The 19788-nt window shown below is 36.8% G+C and overlaps 1 protein-coding gene and 1 pseudogene across 2 annotated transcripts; both read right to left on the reverse strand.

Annotated features, from left to right (window-relative positions):
• Positions 1-1087: 1087 nt before the first annotated feature.
• On the reverse strand, positions 1088-2745 carry LOC111989276 (uncharacterized). Of its 2 annotated transcripts, none has more exons than XM_024021059.2 (4): positions 2528-2745; positions 2364-2430; positions 2006-2251; positions 1088-1889 (listed from the first exon to the last, which is right to left on the reverse strand). In XM_024021059.2, exons 1-4 carry the CDS (start codon positions 2606-2608, stop codon positions 1780-1782), a joined length of 504 nt encoding a protein of 167 aa, XP_023876827.1. In that variant the 5' UTR covers positions 2609-2745; the 3' UTR covers positions 1088-1779. The 2 variants fall into 2 exon arrangements, with proteins under 2 accessions (XP_023876827.1, XP_023876826.1); XM_024021058.2 differs by having other exon boundaries at positions 1088-1892.
• An 8285-nt stretch (positions 2746-11030) lies between these two features.
• On the reverse strand, positions 11031-17631 carry LOC111989301 (serine carboxypeptidase-like 17; annotated as a pseudogene).
• Between the last annotated feature and the right edge of the window lie 2157 nt (positions 17632-19788).

Below are 19788 nucleotides of genomic sequence, written 5' to 3' on the forward strand. Positions count from 1 at the left end.
AGCCAGAAAAGTGAGGTAGAATATTTGAATTCCACCTCTAAAATCTCTTTTATGCACCAAACAAAACATGCAAGTATCAAGTATGCCTTTAGTGGGTCTAGTCCAATCTATTGTCAAGAGTTTCCCTTCTTAGTTTTTTACCCTTTGGTTGTCTACGACAAGGGATAAGGGCTCACAACTAACAAGGTGACAAGTTTTGAATAATAGATAATTAATCGGTGTTAGTAGTAGACCAGATGAAAATAAATAAAAACTTCCAATTCAACTATCGTAAAAATGGTGGTGTTAGTAGTATTATAGCTTTCTAGATTTTTACATCTTATTTGGTACCAAATGGCCATGCATTTTCTTGTATCTTTGATAATGTATTGGACAAAGTTTAGTTATAAAATTAGTTGTAACCTAAGACTATAACCTTACTTAATATCTTTTTATTGGAGGTAAATTTTAAGAATTCCATAATTGGATTACATCTTTTTCTTATATTCTCCATGCTTGCAAAATTTCTAGAAAATTAAAGATCAATAGCTATGCTATCAATAAATTGTTTAAATTTCTAGTTTTTGTAGTTTAAAATTATACATAAAATATAAACCTATAAATCATATAATATAAATATCCAATTCACATAAAATTTGACATGGGTATTAAGAATATAAAGAACATACAATTCATTAATTAGATTTTCAAAATATGTTGTAATATTTATTTTATTGAATAAGATTATAGCTTTAAACTACAACTAATTTTGTAACTAAACTTTGTCCCAATATATTAGTATTTTAAAACATGAATGAAGTGGCAGAAGTAATAGTAAAATATTATCTATGATTACCACTAGATTTGGATTTAATTTGTATTTAAGTAAAAATTGATTTTTTTTTCTCTAGTCGTGGGTGAGGCTCAAAATCAGAAACAGTGAAATTTTCACACTAGAGTTGATTCAGGTGAGGCATCAGAGACAGATACTGTGAGAGTACTCCACAACAAAAACTGCTTCTCTGATACGTATACAATTACAATATAGCGCTGGTACATATAAACATAAAAGCCTTTTCTTTTCTTCTCTTTTTTAATTCGTGAATAGTGATCAAATCTTTATACTCAAGAAGTTGATTCATAATCCTCTCCTGATAAATAAGACCTTTCATCAGTTCAGGGGTAAAAAAAAAGGCATTTCAAAGATTGAAAGTACAGATTACACAACAAACTACAAACAGAATAGCAACAGTGTGAGTGGGGACTCAAATTTTGAAAACAGGGCATTGTGGTCTCCAAATGCAGTATAAGTTATTCTTCAAGATTGAGTTCTTCATCATGACTCCGTTAACTATTCTGCCCCTTACATCACCTTTAATAGACTTTATAATCTGCAATTCATCTTTGACTTTCCCATCATGATTTCTTTCATTCCAGTCTCTCCAAATATGATAACTCTAAATCCTAATTTTACTGTATAATCTCTCTCCATTTTACAGCAAATGATGCAGCGGTCCACAAGGGCAATTGACAGGGTCCCACACTAGGATTTCCTTTTCAACCTTTCAATCAGGATTGGTACTAGATTCATCCTGCTACTTCCAATGGATCTAATCTAACATATTTCTTCATCATCGACAATTCCAACATGTGTAATGAATCCACTTATCAGATCATATACAATAAGAATCTGCTTTGAGACACTAGCTAGGAATCTTAATCTCCAACACTTCAAAGGAGAAAATTCAACATCGAGCACATGTTTTCAAGTAAAATCCCCAATCTTTTGCAGAAGGGTTATTATTTTGGATCGCAATGCTCCACATCAGCTATTTTGCACCTTTCCTTTGCAAGCCTCTTAGCCATCCTTCTGTGCTTTCGTTTCTTCTGGTTAGCACAAGCTGGTTGCTCTGCTAAACAAATGCAAAAATCAACCTTACCATTACTGTCAACATTCTATATATACAGTACAAATTACAATGTGCTGCTCTCCTCATCATTTTTGGTTAGCGTTTGAGAATCTCACCTGACTCATCACTTGCAGCATCAACATTCACAGCGGCATTTTGTCGAACACCACCGGTACAACCATCATCACCAACTTCCTTTGTTGAAGGTAACAACGGCCCAATCATTTTTCCGCGGCGAGAAGCGTCCTCCTTGAGCATCTTCTTGCGAAGCCTCTTCCTCTGTGCCCTCGTCAGCTTCTGTGTCCCAGACTCGCTATCATCATTATCATCACTTGTAGAGCAACCACTCTTTTCCAAATCATCTGAATTTTATCCAATCGTCAAATCATCAATCAAGAATCAATTTTTCTTATTCTAAAAAGAAATTGAAAAAGAGAATGATAATAATAATTATTATTATATAGATATTGAAACCTGAACTAAGATCCACAGCAAACTCTTCTTCTAATAGCTTCACTGGCTTTTCCTCCTCCTCTTCTGGCTGTAATGTCACACAATTACAATCCACATTACAGCACATTGTAATTTGTATAAAATAAAGAGAGAGAGAGAGAGAGAGAGAGAGAGAGAGAGATTACTGGCGGAGAAGGTGGAGGTTGCGGATAAAGCATGTTGACAAGGGCTTCATTGAATCTGCGTCGTTTTTGTTCACGGTTCATTGGTTTAGAATATTGAGGGAGACAAAATTTCAGTTCAGTGGAAATACCAAGGTTGTTTGCGTTTGGGAATGCCCTTCAGTTTGGTAATTGCATTTGCATACAACGGTCGATGGTGTTCTCAGTTTTCGTTTTTCTGAAAATTTAGGGCCGTTAGCTAAAATTGTTTTAGTAACATTGTTTATAATTTTTGAAAATTTAAATAAATTATCAGTTTTTAAAAAAATTATTCTTAATGAGACAACTAAAAACGTACTCAATTAAATTGATTTTAAAAAAAAATATTAGTTAGCTTTCTTTTCAAATATATTTGAAAATAAAGTAGGGGTATAATAAGAACATTAGTAAACTAATAATTTTTATTTTTAGAAACATGATAATATTTTGGGATATCTCAAAATAGAATAGAGCACAAACAAATTGGGACAGAGGTAGTACTTAAAATGTCATACCAAGGCCCTTTAAGGTTTTTCGAGTTTGTAAGCAGTAACTAAATTATTCTCTCCTCTTCTTATTATATATATATATTGTGGGGGGTAAAAACTCAAGCTTATATATTGAGCCAAAACCCTATTTGAAAGTTACTGTGTGCCCGAAGAGACGAAAATTGTTAAGGAGTAGTCTGCATGAAAGAAAGATACATGGGAGTGAAGAAGATCAATCCAAAGAGAGCACCAGTGTTTCGAAGAGATCATTCTCCTCAGATGTAAAGATTCTTGGTCAAGCAAATATCTGGGGGGTTCGAATAATTTTACTAATGACTTTAGCGATCTGGATAAGCTTTGGGCATGCTTGGAGATAAGAAAAATGGAGAAATATCTAAAAGGAAAAGCTGTCACCACTACATTAAATGTACTGTATCTGATTTTCTGACCGCATTAATGTGGAGAAGACCCCTGAACAGTGTCAATCTAGCTACCACCACTCACAAAAAGCTAAGGAAGAAATCTGACGTGACACATATTCAAGTGGACATTTAGATGAAGAACAAGTGGACGGTGAAGATGATGAGGGAGGATGTTATATAAAGAAAAAGCTTCTAGAGAAGAAGGGGACTTTTGGAGAGTTGTATTGATTTTCTATTAATAATATTCCTCTTTGGACATCAAATTGAAAGACTTTGAAGTGTGTTTTTTTATCAATTCCTTCTTAGCACCGTAGTTAACAATTGCTTAGTCCACAATCAGCCTAGCTCTTTCACCCATTCTCTACAAATTCATTATTCTAGGTTCATTGGGCTCATAATCCAAACCTTTTGGGCTTGGGCTACTAAAATATACCCTACATATATATATATATATATATATATAAACTCAATAGGAGGATATATAAACATGCATATATGTAATTATTTTAAGTGAGTCATATAGATTGAAGCCTAATTTTAACCAAATTTGTAGACAAACTTTAATTACTTATCTTTTTTTTTTTTTTTTTGAGAAAAATAATCACTCATCTTTTAAAGTTAGATTTTTTCTTATCATAATGATAGTGATCAATTTTGTTTGTTTGTTTGTTGTGTTTTTTTTTTTTTTTTTTTTTTTTTGTGTTATCAAAAAATTTTCTCTACCAAAATTACTTTTTGTTTTTAAATTTTGGTTCTCAAATATAATTTTTCTTTTTTAAATATATCTTTTGAGGTTGCAAGTAGATTGGATTTTTGTTGTTGTTAGTAATTCGACAATTAGGTAGAATTTTATTTATATAAGAGAATTTGTAGTAGCTTTTGACTATAGAGTTTATTGATCCAAAAGAAAAAAAAATTAGAGTAACTATTTTATAAAATCTTGAGGGAGTGTCATTTATTGAAAAAGTAAATATCTTGTGGCATGAATTTATTTGTCACATTTAGAATCTTGAAGGAGTGTCATTTTCCTAATTCAAATCCACTGTGGATTTGTATTCTCATTTAGCCCATGTTTAGGAGTTCATAAAAATGAAATGGAATGAGTAAAATCAAATAGGAAAGAATAGAAAAGAATAAAATATTTATTTCTCTTGTTTTGATGTTTGAAAGAAAATAAGTTGAAGGAAAAATAACATCTTGTGAGAGTTTTTTTTTTTTTGGATAGATTGTGAGATCGAGTTGAATGTAAAGGAAATGAATGAAACATTTTCACAATTGCTAATACATCATGATTTGATTAGTGCTAATAAATTTTTTTGTCAATAATAAGGATGGAAAATGACAATTTCTTAATTGATTTCAACTCAATCATTTGTGGTCTATCGAAATTAAACTCTAAGCTTTTTACATACCAAAATTTAAACACCAAAATTCATCTAGACGGATTCTATACGAAATTTCACAATAATTTTCCTTTTTTTTTTTTTTTGAAGGTGCAATAATTTTCCTTTCAATATACAACTCAAAGACTCTATTAGATACGCATCTTCTATTTTGTTTTGAATTCTAGTTTTTACAATATACATGACTAAAAAATATTCACCAAATTGATAGTTTTATTATTGTAATTGAAAGTTGTGTTAAGTATAATCAACTCAACACATACTCAATTATAAAGTCATCTTGTTGACGACAAGTTTGGTCTCGTCTCTCAACATAATAAGCATTCATAGATATTGCTAGCCTTACAAAATAAATTTCATAATGTCAAAGTAAAGTATCGTGTATCAATGTATCATCTTGGAAATTTTGGATAAGTGCTTTAGTGGATAAAATAAGATGAATGACATAAAGTCCTTGCATAATATCTTAGCAACTCAACATTTGTGCGAAGAGAACTAGGATAATTAGCTATATTATTATTAAAAAAAATCAAAATTTTCTATCCACTTTATTTCCCAATTCTTAAATCCATAGACAGTGAATGCATTATTTATATTAATCCAAATGTTTAATTAAAAAGAGCATGATTGACAAAAATTATTATCTTTATTAGGTGAATATTCAAGCTATGAAGGAAATAATGTGAATCAAGAAGGTTAAAAAATTCATATTTGTTATTTTATTATATGCTTCGCATCCTTCTAACTAAAAGACTGAGTAGTGTTGTGAAAAGAAAAACACACACTCACACACAAATTCAAAATTAAAGAAAAAAGTTCATGCAATCCTTTACCTGGAGTTAGATAACGCCCAAATCCCAAATATTTAACTTTATCTCTCAAATGACAATCAAATTCTCAACAAAACAAAACAAAAAATACTAAACAATCAAAGTGTCATGCCAAACACAAATATGTATCAAGCTTTTAATTTTAATTCTTGGGATAATGATATGTTTTGCAATCGAAGTGCACTTTGTTAGTCCTTTTTCTTTTTTTGGGAGAGAGGGGCGGGGGGTGGGGGGTTTGAACTTGTTAGTGACACACGTTTTTCCTGATATATATATTTTCCCTGTAGTTTTAGCATTGTATTTAGTTTTTTATTTTATTTATTTTTTTATAATATAGAAATTCTATTTTTGTCTAATTTAAGTATACATGTGTGTGAGGCTCTGTCTTGAAAACTTAAACCCCGGCTCTTATCTCCTACACCCCACAAGCACTTAGAGCATCTTTATCAGATGTTGCAAAATTTTTGCCATTTTACCACATCAAACACCTACTTTATTATTTTACCACATCATTTTACAACATCTCATTTATCAGATGTTTTATAATTCAATCATATACATTAAAATAATATTTCCTTCACATTAAAATAATATATTATTTCCTAATTCATTATTATCAACAACAGCACCTACAACCCACACCGCAGCTCAACTACCACAGCCCACAACCACCGGCCAAACCCACAGATCAACCACCGACCACCAATATCAGCCACTTGCTACCAAAAAAAAAAAAACTCAAGCAAACACTACAACCAATATCAGCCCCTACACCAGAAAAAACCATCAACCAAAATCTCATACCCATCCCAAATCTCACACCCACAATCCGATCAGCCTACCACCATCAAACTTCAGATTCAGCCAACCACCAACAATCAAAACAACCAACAGACAAAAAGAGAGAGAGAGCGATCGGTGAGATCGGAGCGGCGATGACGATGGCGATGATCGGAGTGGCGTCGCCCATGCCGCTTGAGCCTCCAACGGCGATGATCCGATCGGAGTGGCGATCCGATCGGAATGACGATGGCAATGAAAGAAGACCGATGATTCGCCGATCGGAGTGACGATGGAGACCGATGATCCGATCGAAGTGGCGATCGAATCGGAGTGACGACGAGACCGATGATCCGATCGAAGTGGCGATCGAATCGGAGTGACGATGGCGAGCCGGTGAGTGAGAGAGAAGGGAAGAGCTGGGTCTGATGTGAGAGAGGGAGCCGGTGTGGAGAGAGAAGAGAAAAGAAAAAAATGAAGAGAGAGGAGAGAGAAAAGAGAATATAAAAAGATTAAAAATTTTGCCACATCTGTNTAACATTGTTTATAATTTTTGAAAATAAATGGGTGAAAAAGTATGTAAAAATATGTATAATGTCTCAGTTTTAATTTGTTTGTTCTGTTTGAAAAGTCAAACTTTTTAAGGAAATATCATTTATTGTTTTGTTTATCTTACAAAAATGTATAAGTTTACAAAACTACCCTTAAATAAATTTATCAGTTTTTAAAAAAAGTTATTCTTAATGAGACAACTAAAAACGTACTCAAATTAAATTGATTTTAAAAAAAAAAATATTAGTTAGCTTTCTTTTCAAATATATTTGAAAATAAAGTAGGGGTATAATAAGAACATTAGTAAACTAATAATTTTTATTTTTAGAAACATGATAATATTTTGGGATATCTCAAAATAGAATAGAGCACAAACAAATTGGGACAGAGGTAGTACTTAAAATGTCATACCAAATGGCCCTTTAAGGTTTTTCGAGTTTGTAAGCAGTAACTAAATTATTCTCTCCTCTTCTTATTATATATATATATTGTGGGGGGTAAAAACTCAAGCTTATATATTGAGCCCAAAACCCTATTTGAAAGTTACTGTGTGCCCGAAGAGACGAAAATTGTTAAGGAGTAGTCTGCATGAAAGAAAGATACATGGGAGTGAAGAAGATCAATCCAAAGAGAGCACCAGTGTTTCGAAGAGATCATTCTCCTCAGATGTAAAGATTCTTGGTCAAGCAAATATCTGGGGGGTTCGAATAATCTTACTAATGACTTTAGCGATCTGGATAAGCTTTGGGCATGCTTGGAGATAAGAAAAATGGAGAAATATCTAAAAGGAAAAGCTGTCACCACTACATTAAATGTACTGTATCTGATTTTCTGACCGCATTAATGTGGAGAAGACCCCTGAACAGTGTCAATCTAGCTACCACCACTCACAAAAAGCTAAGGAAGAAATCTGACGTGACACATATTCAAGTGGACATTTAGATGAAGAACAAGTGGACGGTGAAGATGATGAGGGAGGATGTTATATAAAGAAAAAGCTTCTAGAGAAGAAGGGGACTTTTGGAGAGTTGTATTGATTTTCTATTAATAATATTCCTCTTTGGACATCAAATTGAAAGACTTTGAAGTGTGTTTTTTTATCAATTCCTTCTTAGCACCGTAGTTAACAATTGCTTAGTCCACAATCAGCCTAGCTCTTTCACCCATTCTCTACAAATTCATTATTCTAGGTTCATTGGGCTCATAATCCAAACCTTTTGGGCTTGGGCTACTAAAATATACCCTACATATATATATATATATATATATTAAACTCAATAGGAGGATATATAAACATGCATATATGTAATTATTTTAAGTGAGTCATATAGATTGAAGCCTAATTTTAACCAAATTTGTAGACAAACTTTAATTACTTATCTTTTTTTTTTTTTTTTTGAGAAAAATAATCACTCATCTTTTAAAGTTAGATTTTTTCTTATCATAATGATAGTGATCAATTTTGTTTGTTTGTTTGTTTGATTGTTTTTTTTTTTTTTTTTTTTTTGTGTTATCAAAAAATTTTCTCTACCAAAATTACTTTTTGTTTTTAAATTTTGGTTCTCAAATATAATTTTTCTTTTTTAAATATATCTTTTGAGGTTGCAAGTAGATTGGATTTTTGTTGTTGTTAGTAATTCGACAATTAGGTAGAATTTTATTTATATAAGAGAATTTGTAGTAGCTTTTGACTATAGAGTTTATTGATCCAAAAGAAAAAAAAATTAGAGTAACTATTTTATAAAATCTTGAGGGAGTGTCATTTATTGAAAAAGTAAATATCTTGTGGCATGAATTTATTTGTCACATTTAGAATCTTGAAGGAGTGTCATTTTCCTAATTCAAATCCACTGTGGATTTGTATTCTCATTTAGCCCATGTTTAGGAGTTCATAAAAATGAAATGGAATGAGTAAAATCAAATAGGAAAGAATAGAAAAGAATAAAATATTTATTTCTCTTGTTTTGATGTTTGAAAGAAAATAAGTTGAAGGAAAAATAACATCTTGTGAGAGTTTTTTTTTTTTTGGATAGATTGTGAGATCGAGTTGAATGTAAAGGAAATGAATGAAACATTTTCACAATTGCTAATACATCATGATTTGATTAGTGCTAATAAATTTTTTTGTCAATAATAAGGATGGAAAATGACAATTTCTTAATTGATTTCAACTCAATCATTTGTGGTCTATCGAAATTAAACTCTAAGCTTTTTACATACCAAAATTTAAACACCAAAATTCATCTAGACGGATTCTATACGAAATTTCACAATAATTTTCCTTTTTTTTTTTTTTGAAGGTGCAATAATTTTCCTTTCAATATACAACTCAAAGACTCTATTAGATACGCATCTTCTATTTTGTTTTGAATTCTAGTTTTTACAATATACATGACTAAAAAATATTCACCAAATTGATAGTTTTATTATTGTAATTGAAAGTTGTGTTAAGTATAATCAACTCAACACATACTCAATTATAAAGTCATCTTGTTGACGACAAGTTTGGTCTCGTCTCTCAACATAATAAGCATTCATAGATATTGCTAGCCTTACAAAATAAATTTCATAATGTCAAAGTAAAGTATCGTGTATCAATGTATCATCTTGGAAATTTTGGATAAGTGCTTTAGTGGATAAAATAAGATGAATGACATAAAGTCCTTGCATAATATCTTAGCAACTCAACATTTGTGCGAAGAGAACTAGGATAATTAGCTATATTATTATTAAAAAAAATCAAAATTTTCTATCCACTTTATTTCCCAATTCTTAAATCCATAGACAGTGAATGCATTATTTATATTAATCCAAATGTTTAATTAAAAAGAGCATGATTGACAAAAATTATTATCTTTATTAGGTGAATATTCAAGCTATGAAGGAAATAATGTGAATCAAGAAGGTTAAAAAATTCATATTTGTTATTTTATTATATGCTTCGCATCCTTCTAACTAAAAGACTGAGTAGTGTTGTGAAAAGAAAAACACACACTCACACACAAATTCAAAATTAAAGAAAAAAGTTCATGCAATCCTTTACCTGGAGTTAGATAACGCCCAAATCCCAAATATTTAACTTTATCTCTCAAATGACAATCAAATTCTCAACAAAACAAAACAAAAAATACTAAACAATCAAAGTGTCATGCCAAACACAAATATGTATCAAGCTTTTAATTTTAATTCTTGGGATAATGATATGTTTTGCAATCGAAGTGCACTTTGTTAGTCCTTTTTCTTTTTTTGGGAGAGAGGGCGGGGGGTGGGGGGTTTGAACTTGTTAGTGACACACGTTTTTCCTGATATATATATTTTCCCTGTAGTTTTAGCATTGTATTTAGTTTTTTTATATTTATTTTTTTTATAATATAGAAATTCTATTTTTGTCTAATTAAGTATACATGTGTGTGAGGCTCTGTCTTGCGAATCCGTACCGTTGCAAATTTGCAACGGTACTGTAGCAATGTGGTATAAGTTTTAAGATTTGCCTCATCTCATAAAGCTTCTTTTTTTTGTTTGGTGTGGTAAATGTGCCAAATATTTGGCATTTGGCACATTTACCACACCTGATACAGATGCTCTTATACTTGTATTTAGTTAATCATTGGTTTCGCCTAAAAGATATATATATATATATATTTTTTTTTGGAGAAACACACACATAAGGAAGAGGGAAAGATGTTTTAACTTCTAACACAAAGGCACAAACTTTAATCAAAAGCAATCCTTGATTGTAGCTTGAATCTAGACATATCAACTGTCGTTGATTCAAGCCTAAATTAAGGATGCCACAGATCAACTCTCTTTTTGTGTGTATTAAGGATCCCAACTGTTCGTGCACTCCATACACTTTTACAAAAGGTGGATTTGGATCCGGGCTATTGTACATTGCATTATGCAATACCCACCGGATCTCAATCTAGCACATCATGGCCTTATTATAACTGGCATTTATTAGCAAATAGCAACTGCTAGTGTATCTGCTATCTGGAGCTGGAATTAGAGAGTGATTAAAGTGGTTCATGAGAGATCCACCTTTTGAACATGTTATAGCATTCCTTAGGCATGTCATCTGGAGCTGTGTGACCCCCTCCCTGCAAAAGTCATACTAATTAAAATTCCCCTCACTTTCACTTGCAAAACAATTATGGTTGAATAGCAATAGCACTCATGCCTTTACAGTAGCATATGTGAGGTGGTTTGAGAATCCCCTTGTGAATCTGCATAAAAATCCAAACAATCAAAACTTGAAATAGAACTCAACATAGTAAAATACATCATAATAAACATAGGATAGGCCTACCCTCCAACTTGATCAAAGAAGTCTGCTATCAAACCTGTATATCAGAGCTCGATAACCTTTGCAGTTGACATAAAAATGATAGCTTATTGTACTCTTTAACATCCCTCTTGTAAGGTAAGTCTGTGTTACATCTTATCCACCATCTAATTGTTCCCTGTTCATCATACAAATTATTTGAAGGTTGAATCTTATTTAGATTTTGTTTGTTTGTTATTTTTATTTTCTTTAGCTAGCAACAGTACTCTACGTCAATGTTAATTTCTAGAGAGCTTCTCTTACCCTTCTGACATGAAGTGCTTTCTGGACAGTAGCGTTATTTGCCCATAATTATTGTAGTTCTATAATATAAGGTAGTCAGTAATTCGGACTTCATCACATCCATGAAACGAACTTGCAGTAAGAGAAGGGGGGGGGGGGGGGGGGTGAAGGATTTACACTACAACGTGAGGGATTGGGGTCTCCAGGCCTTCTTATAAGTAATCCCCTAAAGCTGGAAGGGCACTTAGGCGTAGTGACGAGCGTTTGTTGTATCCCTTCAGTGCACTTTATAAACAAGATAGTAATCTAATCAATAATGCAAAAAGAATATAAGATTAAAATGAATAGTCTGTGTTAAATTGGAAAAGACAGAGGGCCTACTGACGTTTGAGATAGCTTGAAGATCATTTGCACACTGTATGTTGCTGGAGTCTACATCTACATATTCACCATTGCAATCTTTTAGCACTCTACAAAAAATCGAACAAAGATGTTCACTTTTAATGCAGAATTAAGACAGTGTTGACAATCAAGGCTAATAGGTTGTTAGTGATGAATTTCTGTATAAATTAGGAAATCTACCAGAAGAAATGTTACCAAATAACCTCGTAAAGCTCATCAGGAATAATTTCCATACAATGAGCAAATGGAACTCTTGAATTGACATCAAATTTTTTGTCTGTCGCTGGATTACCAAGCAAATAACCTAGAATTGCTTAATCTGACTAAGTAACAACTTGGCTAATTAATCTAGGCTACGCAATCTGTGTGTTTAAGGGGTCTAATTCCGTTCATAGTGGTTTGTCCCTAGCTTCAATACCTGCAGCATCGTAACTAAATGAATTTTGTAATCAAGAGAAGCTTTGGAAGTGCTCAAAAAGATATGTTTATCATTACCTTCTGATATTTTTTGAACAATGATTGGAACAACCATGCCAGAATATGAGTCACCAGCGATATAAAGTGGATTAGCAATGAATCTGGTATGACTAAGCAACCACTGTTTAACAAGGCCAAAATAGTGACGTTAATGAGACTTTATAATTTCTCAAAAAAAGAGAGGAGAATTTATAACTAACAATGGAAACTGAGATATAGTTGTGCATCTAATAGCACCCTCATTAGATGCACAACCATCAAGGTGTACAAAAATTCGTAACCAGAATGCCAAATTATGGGCAAAATGGATTGATAAGTTGGTAATGTTATATCAATATATCAAACCTTATTCTCTTTTTACAAAGTTACTCGATAGCGAAACAAAATTAGTGAATACTTGAGTAAATTGGAAGGTGATTGAAGATGATACCGCACCTTTCTCAAAAATTCATTAATCGAATCAGAAAATTTTGTATCTCCGGTCTGAGACCCTGGCAATGTCCTTGAATATGAGAAACCAGCGCCTACAGGAGAATCTACAAATATTACACTAGCAACCTAGGTATATTTGAAAACGTCTCTCAGAAAACGGAAAACGAACTTGCAAGCACAGTCATAGTCAATATATTGTATTTACCTTCGTCCATGAATATGGATTTAACACAAAGTTGGTAAGCTGCCATTGTACTCAAACCATTTTAAACCTTATCGGGCCTACAAAAAACCAAATGTATGTGAAAGCATGTTCACACACTAAAATTAGGCTCAGTTAGGATGAACACATGGCAGTGTCAAGGAACTAAGGGGCTACGTTATATATGCCTAATGGCACATCAGATGAGCATAATTGTAGGTTGCTAGACACACAAAAATTCTATTTATGGCACTATTCTAAATAGTAAATAATGATGCTTCTTTTTTTGGAGCCTCTAACATGGTCTTAGATCCATAACCATATACCCAACTTCGTTTGTGCAAGAGTGCACACATGACTACTGTGGGGCCTGAGAATTTGGCAACCCCGGCCCAATTTGTACCCGGCCCAAAGTCCAAGCCAAGGAGAAGGAAGTGCCCGAGGACGAAGTGTGAAAACCTAAATTGCCCAGGAGCCTTGTCGAGGACAACCCTGTCCTCGGCCAGCTAAGACCATAGCAGGCAGGAGTAACGAGTCACCAAAAGCAGCCCTCCGGGGCATCTAAGGAGAAAGACCGAGTACAACATGTCGGCCGTGGAAAGTGGCCGAGGACCAAAGCCAGGGTTGAATTGTCACTTCCATAATAAATGCGCATGACTGATGTTCAAGCAGCATTAATGGGAAATGACCCCTGGAGCAGTGCTGCCTCGGTTGTGGCAACTCACAGGGAGTTCTAGTAAGTTGGCTGATAGGACGGGTTGTCAGAGGAAGGCATGGAAGATCAACAAATGTAGGTTAAGATCAACTGAAAGGGGGTATATAATGTAAGGGATCCCCATGGAAGGGGGAGACGAACAAGCTCCTCGGACCGAGCTGAGGACATATTCTTGAGGATGGTTTCGGTTCGCCGGCATTCGATGGTGGAAAACACTGCATAGGGCGTTGTCCGCTCTCTAGGGCCTAGTTCTTGAACCCGCTCTCTACAAATTCATAGTACTGGGCTAGCTGGGTTTGAGTCCACTCACTCAACAGTAGAAGTGCTCAAACCTAGTCCCTATAATTGGCGCCGTCTGTGGGGAGAACTTGTGCACTAGCAAGCGCAATGGACAATCGTTCCTAGGTTGCTAGTTTACAGAAGGTAGGTAGTCTTTCGTCATCACCAGCGACACCAATCCTAAATCCCATTTAAAAAAAAAACAAACAAATAAACAACGACGCATTCGCTCAAGAAATGATTATTGCAGAAAACTAAAAGATTCAGAGAAAAAGAAAAGTGAATAAACATTGCAGCCTTTTTATTAAATAAAAAAATATACACATTATACAAACAGAGGCTCAGACAGGCTTGTTTTAAAGCCAAGTTTACAAACGGAGGCCCAGACGGGCCTGTTCAAAAGCTAACCCTAGGAAGGAAGGCTGAGGCAGGCTTGTTTTAAGGCTACCAATAACCCCTGGGCTAGTGTGGGTGGTGCCGGCGAGAAGAGAGGAGCATATGCAAAAGCACCTGATGGCCCTACCCCATGATGTTCCCTTAATGCTCCCCCAGCCTCATGATAGTTAAACTTTAGAGGCGGCAACACCCAGGAACCGAACGTGACGTAATCTTGCGAGCCTCCATCGGCGGGTGAGCTGGGCGCGGGTCACTACCAGCTTGAAGGGCAGGCACGGACGCGTACTGGAGAAAAGCATTATGTTCTTCATGGATCTCCCTCCTAATTGCCAGACACGTTACCATCAGAATGATGCCCAAGCCCTGTTGCACTGGAAGCTTGATGCGAATTACAACCGCTCTCAGTTAAGGGATGTGGACCCCCATTTTTGCTTGATTTAAGGGTAAGAGCACCTTTGGCTTGCTTGCCCTTGCCCTCATCCAAGGCCGTCCCATTCCTTCAAGCCCTGATCATAATCCTGGCAAGGTTATTGAAGGGGCTTAGAGGGTTGGAGGATCATGTTTCCTGTTCAATTAAAGGGTTTGTGAAGTATGGAAGGACGATTCCCCCAGAAGAACTTATATAGAGGGTGAAGGTTGGTGGGAATTGGTCCATGCAAAATTCGAAGGAAGAATTATCAGCGACATTAATCCTGACCAAACTCCAAAAAGGACACCAACCACTGGATCTGCATTAATCCACAAGGATATTAATGAGGGCATGCCTCGCACACTGAAGCGTCAGGCGCACAACTCGAATAGTCAAAAGACGCCTCGTAATCAAAAAGGGCAAATAATTGGAGTGAACGAGGGGCTACTGCCACACATGAGGATAGAAATCCGAGCCGCCCCTGTCCAGGACAGCGCGAGACCAAGGGCCCAGTCTGAGGAGTAACCCATTTCTGGTGAAGCAAGGCCGAGGCCGTCATCACGCTAAAAATAAACTTCCCAACACTGAGGACCAATTCTTTCGCTTTAGGCAGAAGAGCATAAGCATTAGATTGAACCAAGGTCTTGCATGGTCCTCGGACTCAAGCCTATGGGAAAACTAACCATTCCAAAAATACCTGGGTACTAGACTGAACCAAGGCCTTGCATGGTCTTCGGACTCAAACCTATGGGAAAACTAGTTACTTACAGAAGAACATAAGCATTAGACTAAACCAAAGTCTTGCATGGTTCTTGCCTTAAGCCTATGGGAAAACTAACCACTCCAAAAATACCTGGGAACTAGATTGAACCAAGGTCTTACATGGTTCTCGGACTCAAACCTTTGGAAAAACTAGTTATTTACAAAAGAACATAAGCGTTAGACTAAACCAAGATCTTGCATGGTCCTCGGACTCAAGCCTATGGGAAAACTAACCACTCCAAAAATACTTGGGTATTAGACTGAACCAAGGTCTTGCATGGTCCTTGGACTCAAACCTATGGGAGAACTAGTTACTTACAGAAGAGTATAAGTGTTAGACTAAACCAAGGTCTTGCATGGTCCTCGGACTCAAGCTAATGGAAAAACTAACCACTCCAAAAATACTTGGATACTAGACTGAACCAAGGTCTTGCATGGTCCTCAGACTCAAACCTATGAGAAAACTAGTTACTTACAGAAGAACATAAGCCTTAAGCTGAGCCAAGGTCTTGCATGACCCTCGAACTCAAACCTAAGGGGAGGCTAGTTACTTACAGAGGGGCCTAAGTGTCAGACAGAGCCAAGGTTTCGCATGGTCCTCGGACTCAGGCCCCTGGAGAGACTGGCTACATTCAGTAAAGGAGTGAACAAACACAAGCCCATGAGCATCACTTAAAGCATTCTGAGGCACATCGAACCTAACCCCCTAGCACAGTCAGCAACTAATGGCTTTCCTAAGCATTTTTTACTGTTTACAGTATCTCATTCATGTGATGTGGAACCAATATTATGGAATCGTTCCCTCAGCATTCAATCCAGCAAAAATAGGTCGTGGTGTTAAGGTGGCTCAATTATCGATCAAAATCCAAGTGGGAACCATTGCTAGGGGCTTTACATTTTTCGGTTGCCAATTTAGAATGAAAAACGTGTTGAGTTTTAGAGATTATGAAGCTTATAATCAAAGCACAGGTTATATAAGTAGCCAAACTCATCGCAATGACAATAGACGCCAAGTAAAAAGAAAAGAAGATCCATGCATTCAGCTTAAAAAATAACATTACAGTGTTTTAAACCAACACGAAATATACGGTGATAAATCAAGGCAAAAAGGAAGGAAGACAAGGGCGGCGCAAGTCAACATAGCAAGGTGGCCCAACGAAATTGCCCATCTCTTTAACTCGATAGAAAGCTTGTCCTTGGGGGTCAGTTGAAAAGCTTCATCTGGTGCTTCGAGATCCTAGCTTGGAGGTGCAACTTCGGAGGACTCCTTATCGGCAGGGGTGACCTGGGGGTCAGTGGGAAGCTTCACCATGTCCTGGGGCGCTGCTGGGTTACCAGTTTCCTCGTCCCCTAACGCCTCTTGGCGCCCAGTCTCCTCAGTGGGCTTCTCAGTTGACATTGGATCATCGTAAGGCTGAGCTTGCTTTAGAGGTGACGGAGTAAGCCTCGCAAACTACGGGGGGGTAGTACACCCTCTTGGCCCTCCTGAGCTCGGACGAGGCCTCGACTCTTGCTTGGTTGAGGGCCTCACTCCAAGTCTGGGAGCAGTAGCGCCTGCATACCTCAGGGACTTGAGCCTTGAGGGCAGCCTCAGTCTTGGTTACCCCCTCAGCAAAGGCCTCTTCCTCCGCTTGCTCTTTGGAGCGCTCAGCATCCATCCTCGCAAACTCGACTTCTTCTTTTGCCCTCAAGGCCTCGTCCCTGGCGTACTCGGCGACACCTCGGGCCTCTACTGCCTTAGTTAACTTTTGCTTTAGGTTGGCGATTTGCTCTTTGGCAACTTGCAGCTGACCCTCAACATCTCGCAAGCACCCTGTCTGGTCTTCGGCCTGTTTCATAATGCCGACTAGGTCAGATGTCACGTTGTCTCGGGCCTTCGTCATCTCCTTCAAGTCCTCCCTTTCCTTCTTGAGACCAGCCTCAAATCTCTTGAGGGTATTCGTGGCATTCAAGTATTTGTCGTGCTCTTGACCCATAACTTTATCCTAGTTGTCGGCCTCCTCTTCCAGCCTGAAAGTGGCCTGGATAGCCTGCTAACCAAAACAAGTACACTGTAAGTTGGATACTGAGGAATAAAATTCAAACAAAGGAACAAGTATTAGAAGTCTTACCATGCCCAGGTACCTCTTGAGGTTATGAGCAACTTCTTGCCTTCTTATGTCCCCTAGCTTGGTGATGTTAGTGGGAAGAAGCAGGGACCTCTCCAGAGCATCAGCTACACGAGCCCCCTCGCCCCCTCGAAAGTCCCTAAGGGTGGCGTCGTCTATCAAAGGCTTCCCATAAAGCATGGCAGCGGGTAGCCAGGCCTAGGGCTCAAATTGCTGAACGACCTTTTTCCCCTTGTCCTGACCACAAATCCTCAACTGCTTGAAAGGTCGGCGGGCTTCATCTTGTTGGGCTTTGTGGAGCCTAGTTTATTTTTGGCCTAGCCCATTATAACCCTATAAGTAGGATATAAAAGGCCGCTTTTATAATTAGGGTTTTTAGACTACTACTGTTGTTGTGTTTTTTAGGGAGAGAGAAAAAAACACTGTAGCCGCACTTTGTATTTTTTCCCTGATAATAGTGAAATCCCTGCAACTCCGTGGACGTAGGCAAATTGCCGAACCACGTAAATACTGTCTTGTGCGTGTGATTATTTTTCTTTGGCGTGTGTTTTCTCTATTTTTATTGTTTCTCACAGGTTGGAATTTTGGTTAAATTCCCAACAACTGGTATCAGAGCCTAGGGTTAGGTTTGAGTGAGAGCAATGGCAGAGGAAGCAGGAAAGGCGTCTGGAATAGAAAAGTTTGATGGCACAGACTTCGCGTATTGGAGGATGCAGATTGAAGATTATCTCTATGGAAGGAAATTGCATCTGCCTCTTTTGGGGACAAAACCTGAGGCGATGAAGGCTGATGAATGGGCTCTTCTTGACAGACAGGTACTAGGAGTTATCAGGTTAACTCTGTCTAGGTCTGTTGCACATAATGTTGTAAAGGAGAAGACCACAGCAGATCTGATGAAGGCTTTGTCTGGTATGTATGAAAAGCCGTCAGCAAACAACAAGGTGCATCTGATGAAGAAACTGTTCAATTTGAAGATGGCAGAGAATGCATCAGTAGCACAACATCTGAACGAATTTAATACTATCACAAATCAATTGTCGTCTGTAGAAATTGATTTTGATGATGAGATTCGTGCTCTGATCGTCTTGGCTTCTTTGCCAAACAGTTGGGAGGCAATGAGGATGGCAGTAAGTAATTCTACAGGAAAGGAAAAGCTCAAGTACAATGATATTCGAGATTTAATTCTGGCTGAGGAGATTCGCAGAAGAGATGCAGGTGAAACCTCAGGATCTGGTTCTGCCCTAAACCTTGAGACAAGAGGCAGAGGTAATAACAGAAATTCAAATCGAGGCAGATCAAAATCCAGAAATACTAATCAGAACAGAAGTAAATCTAGATCAGGCCAACAAGTACAATGCTGGAATTGTGGGAAAACAGGTCACTTTAGGAACCAATGCAAAAGTCCTAAGAAGAAGAATGAAGATGATTCTGCTAATGCTGTAACAGAAGAGGTACAGGATGCATTACTTCTTGCAGTAGACAGTCCACTTGATGATTGGGTTTTGGATTCAGGAGCTTCGTTTCATACCACTCCACACCGAGAAATCATACAGAACTATGCTGCAGGTGATTTTGGTAAGGTGTATTTGGCTGATGGTTCAGCCCTGGATGTTGTGGGTATGGGAGATGTCCGGATATTGTTACCCAATGGGTCTGTTTGGTTACTGGAGAAGGTTCGACATATTCCTGACCTAAGGAGGAATCTGATTTCTGTTGGACAACTTGATGATGAAGGGCATGCAATACTATTTGTTGGTGGTACTTGGAAGGTTACAAAGGGAGCTAGAGTATTGGCTCGTGGAAAGAAGACTGGCACTCTCTATATGACCTCAAGTCCAAGAGACACAATTGCAGTTGCTGATGCAAGTACTGATACAAGCCTATGGCACCGCAGGCTTGGTCACATGAGTGAGAAAGGGATGAAGATGCTGCTGTCAAAAGGAAAACTACCAGAATTGAAGTCCATTGATTTTGACATGTGTGAAAGCTGCATCTTAGGAAAGCAGAAAAAGGTGAGTTTTTTGA

This window comes from Quercus suber, unplaced genomic scaffold, assembly GCF_002906115.3.
Source record: "Quercus suber isolate HL8 unplaced genomic scaffold, Cork oak 2.0 scaffold_192, whole genome shotgun sequence".
In the NCBI taxonomy this organism is placed as follows: Eukaryota; Viridiplantae; Streptophyta; class Magnoliopsida; order Fagales; family Fagaceae; genus Quercus; species Quercus suber.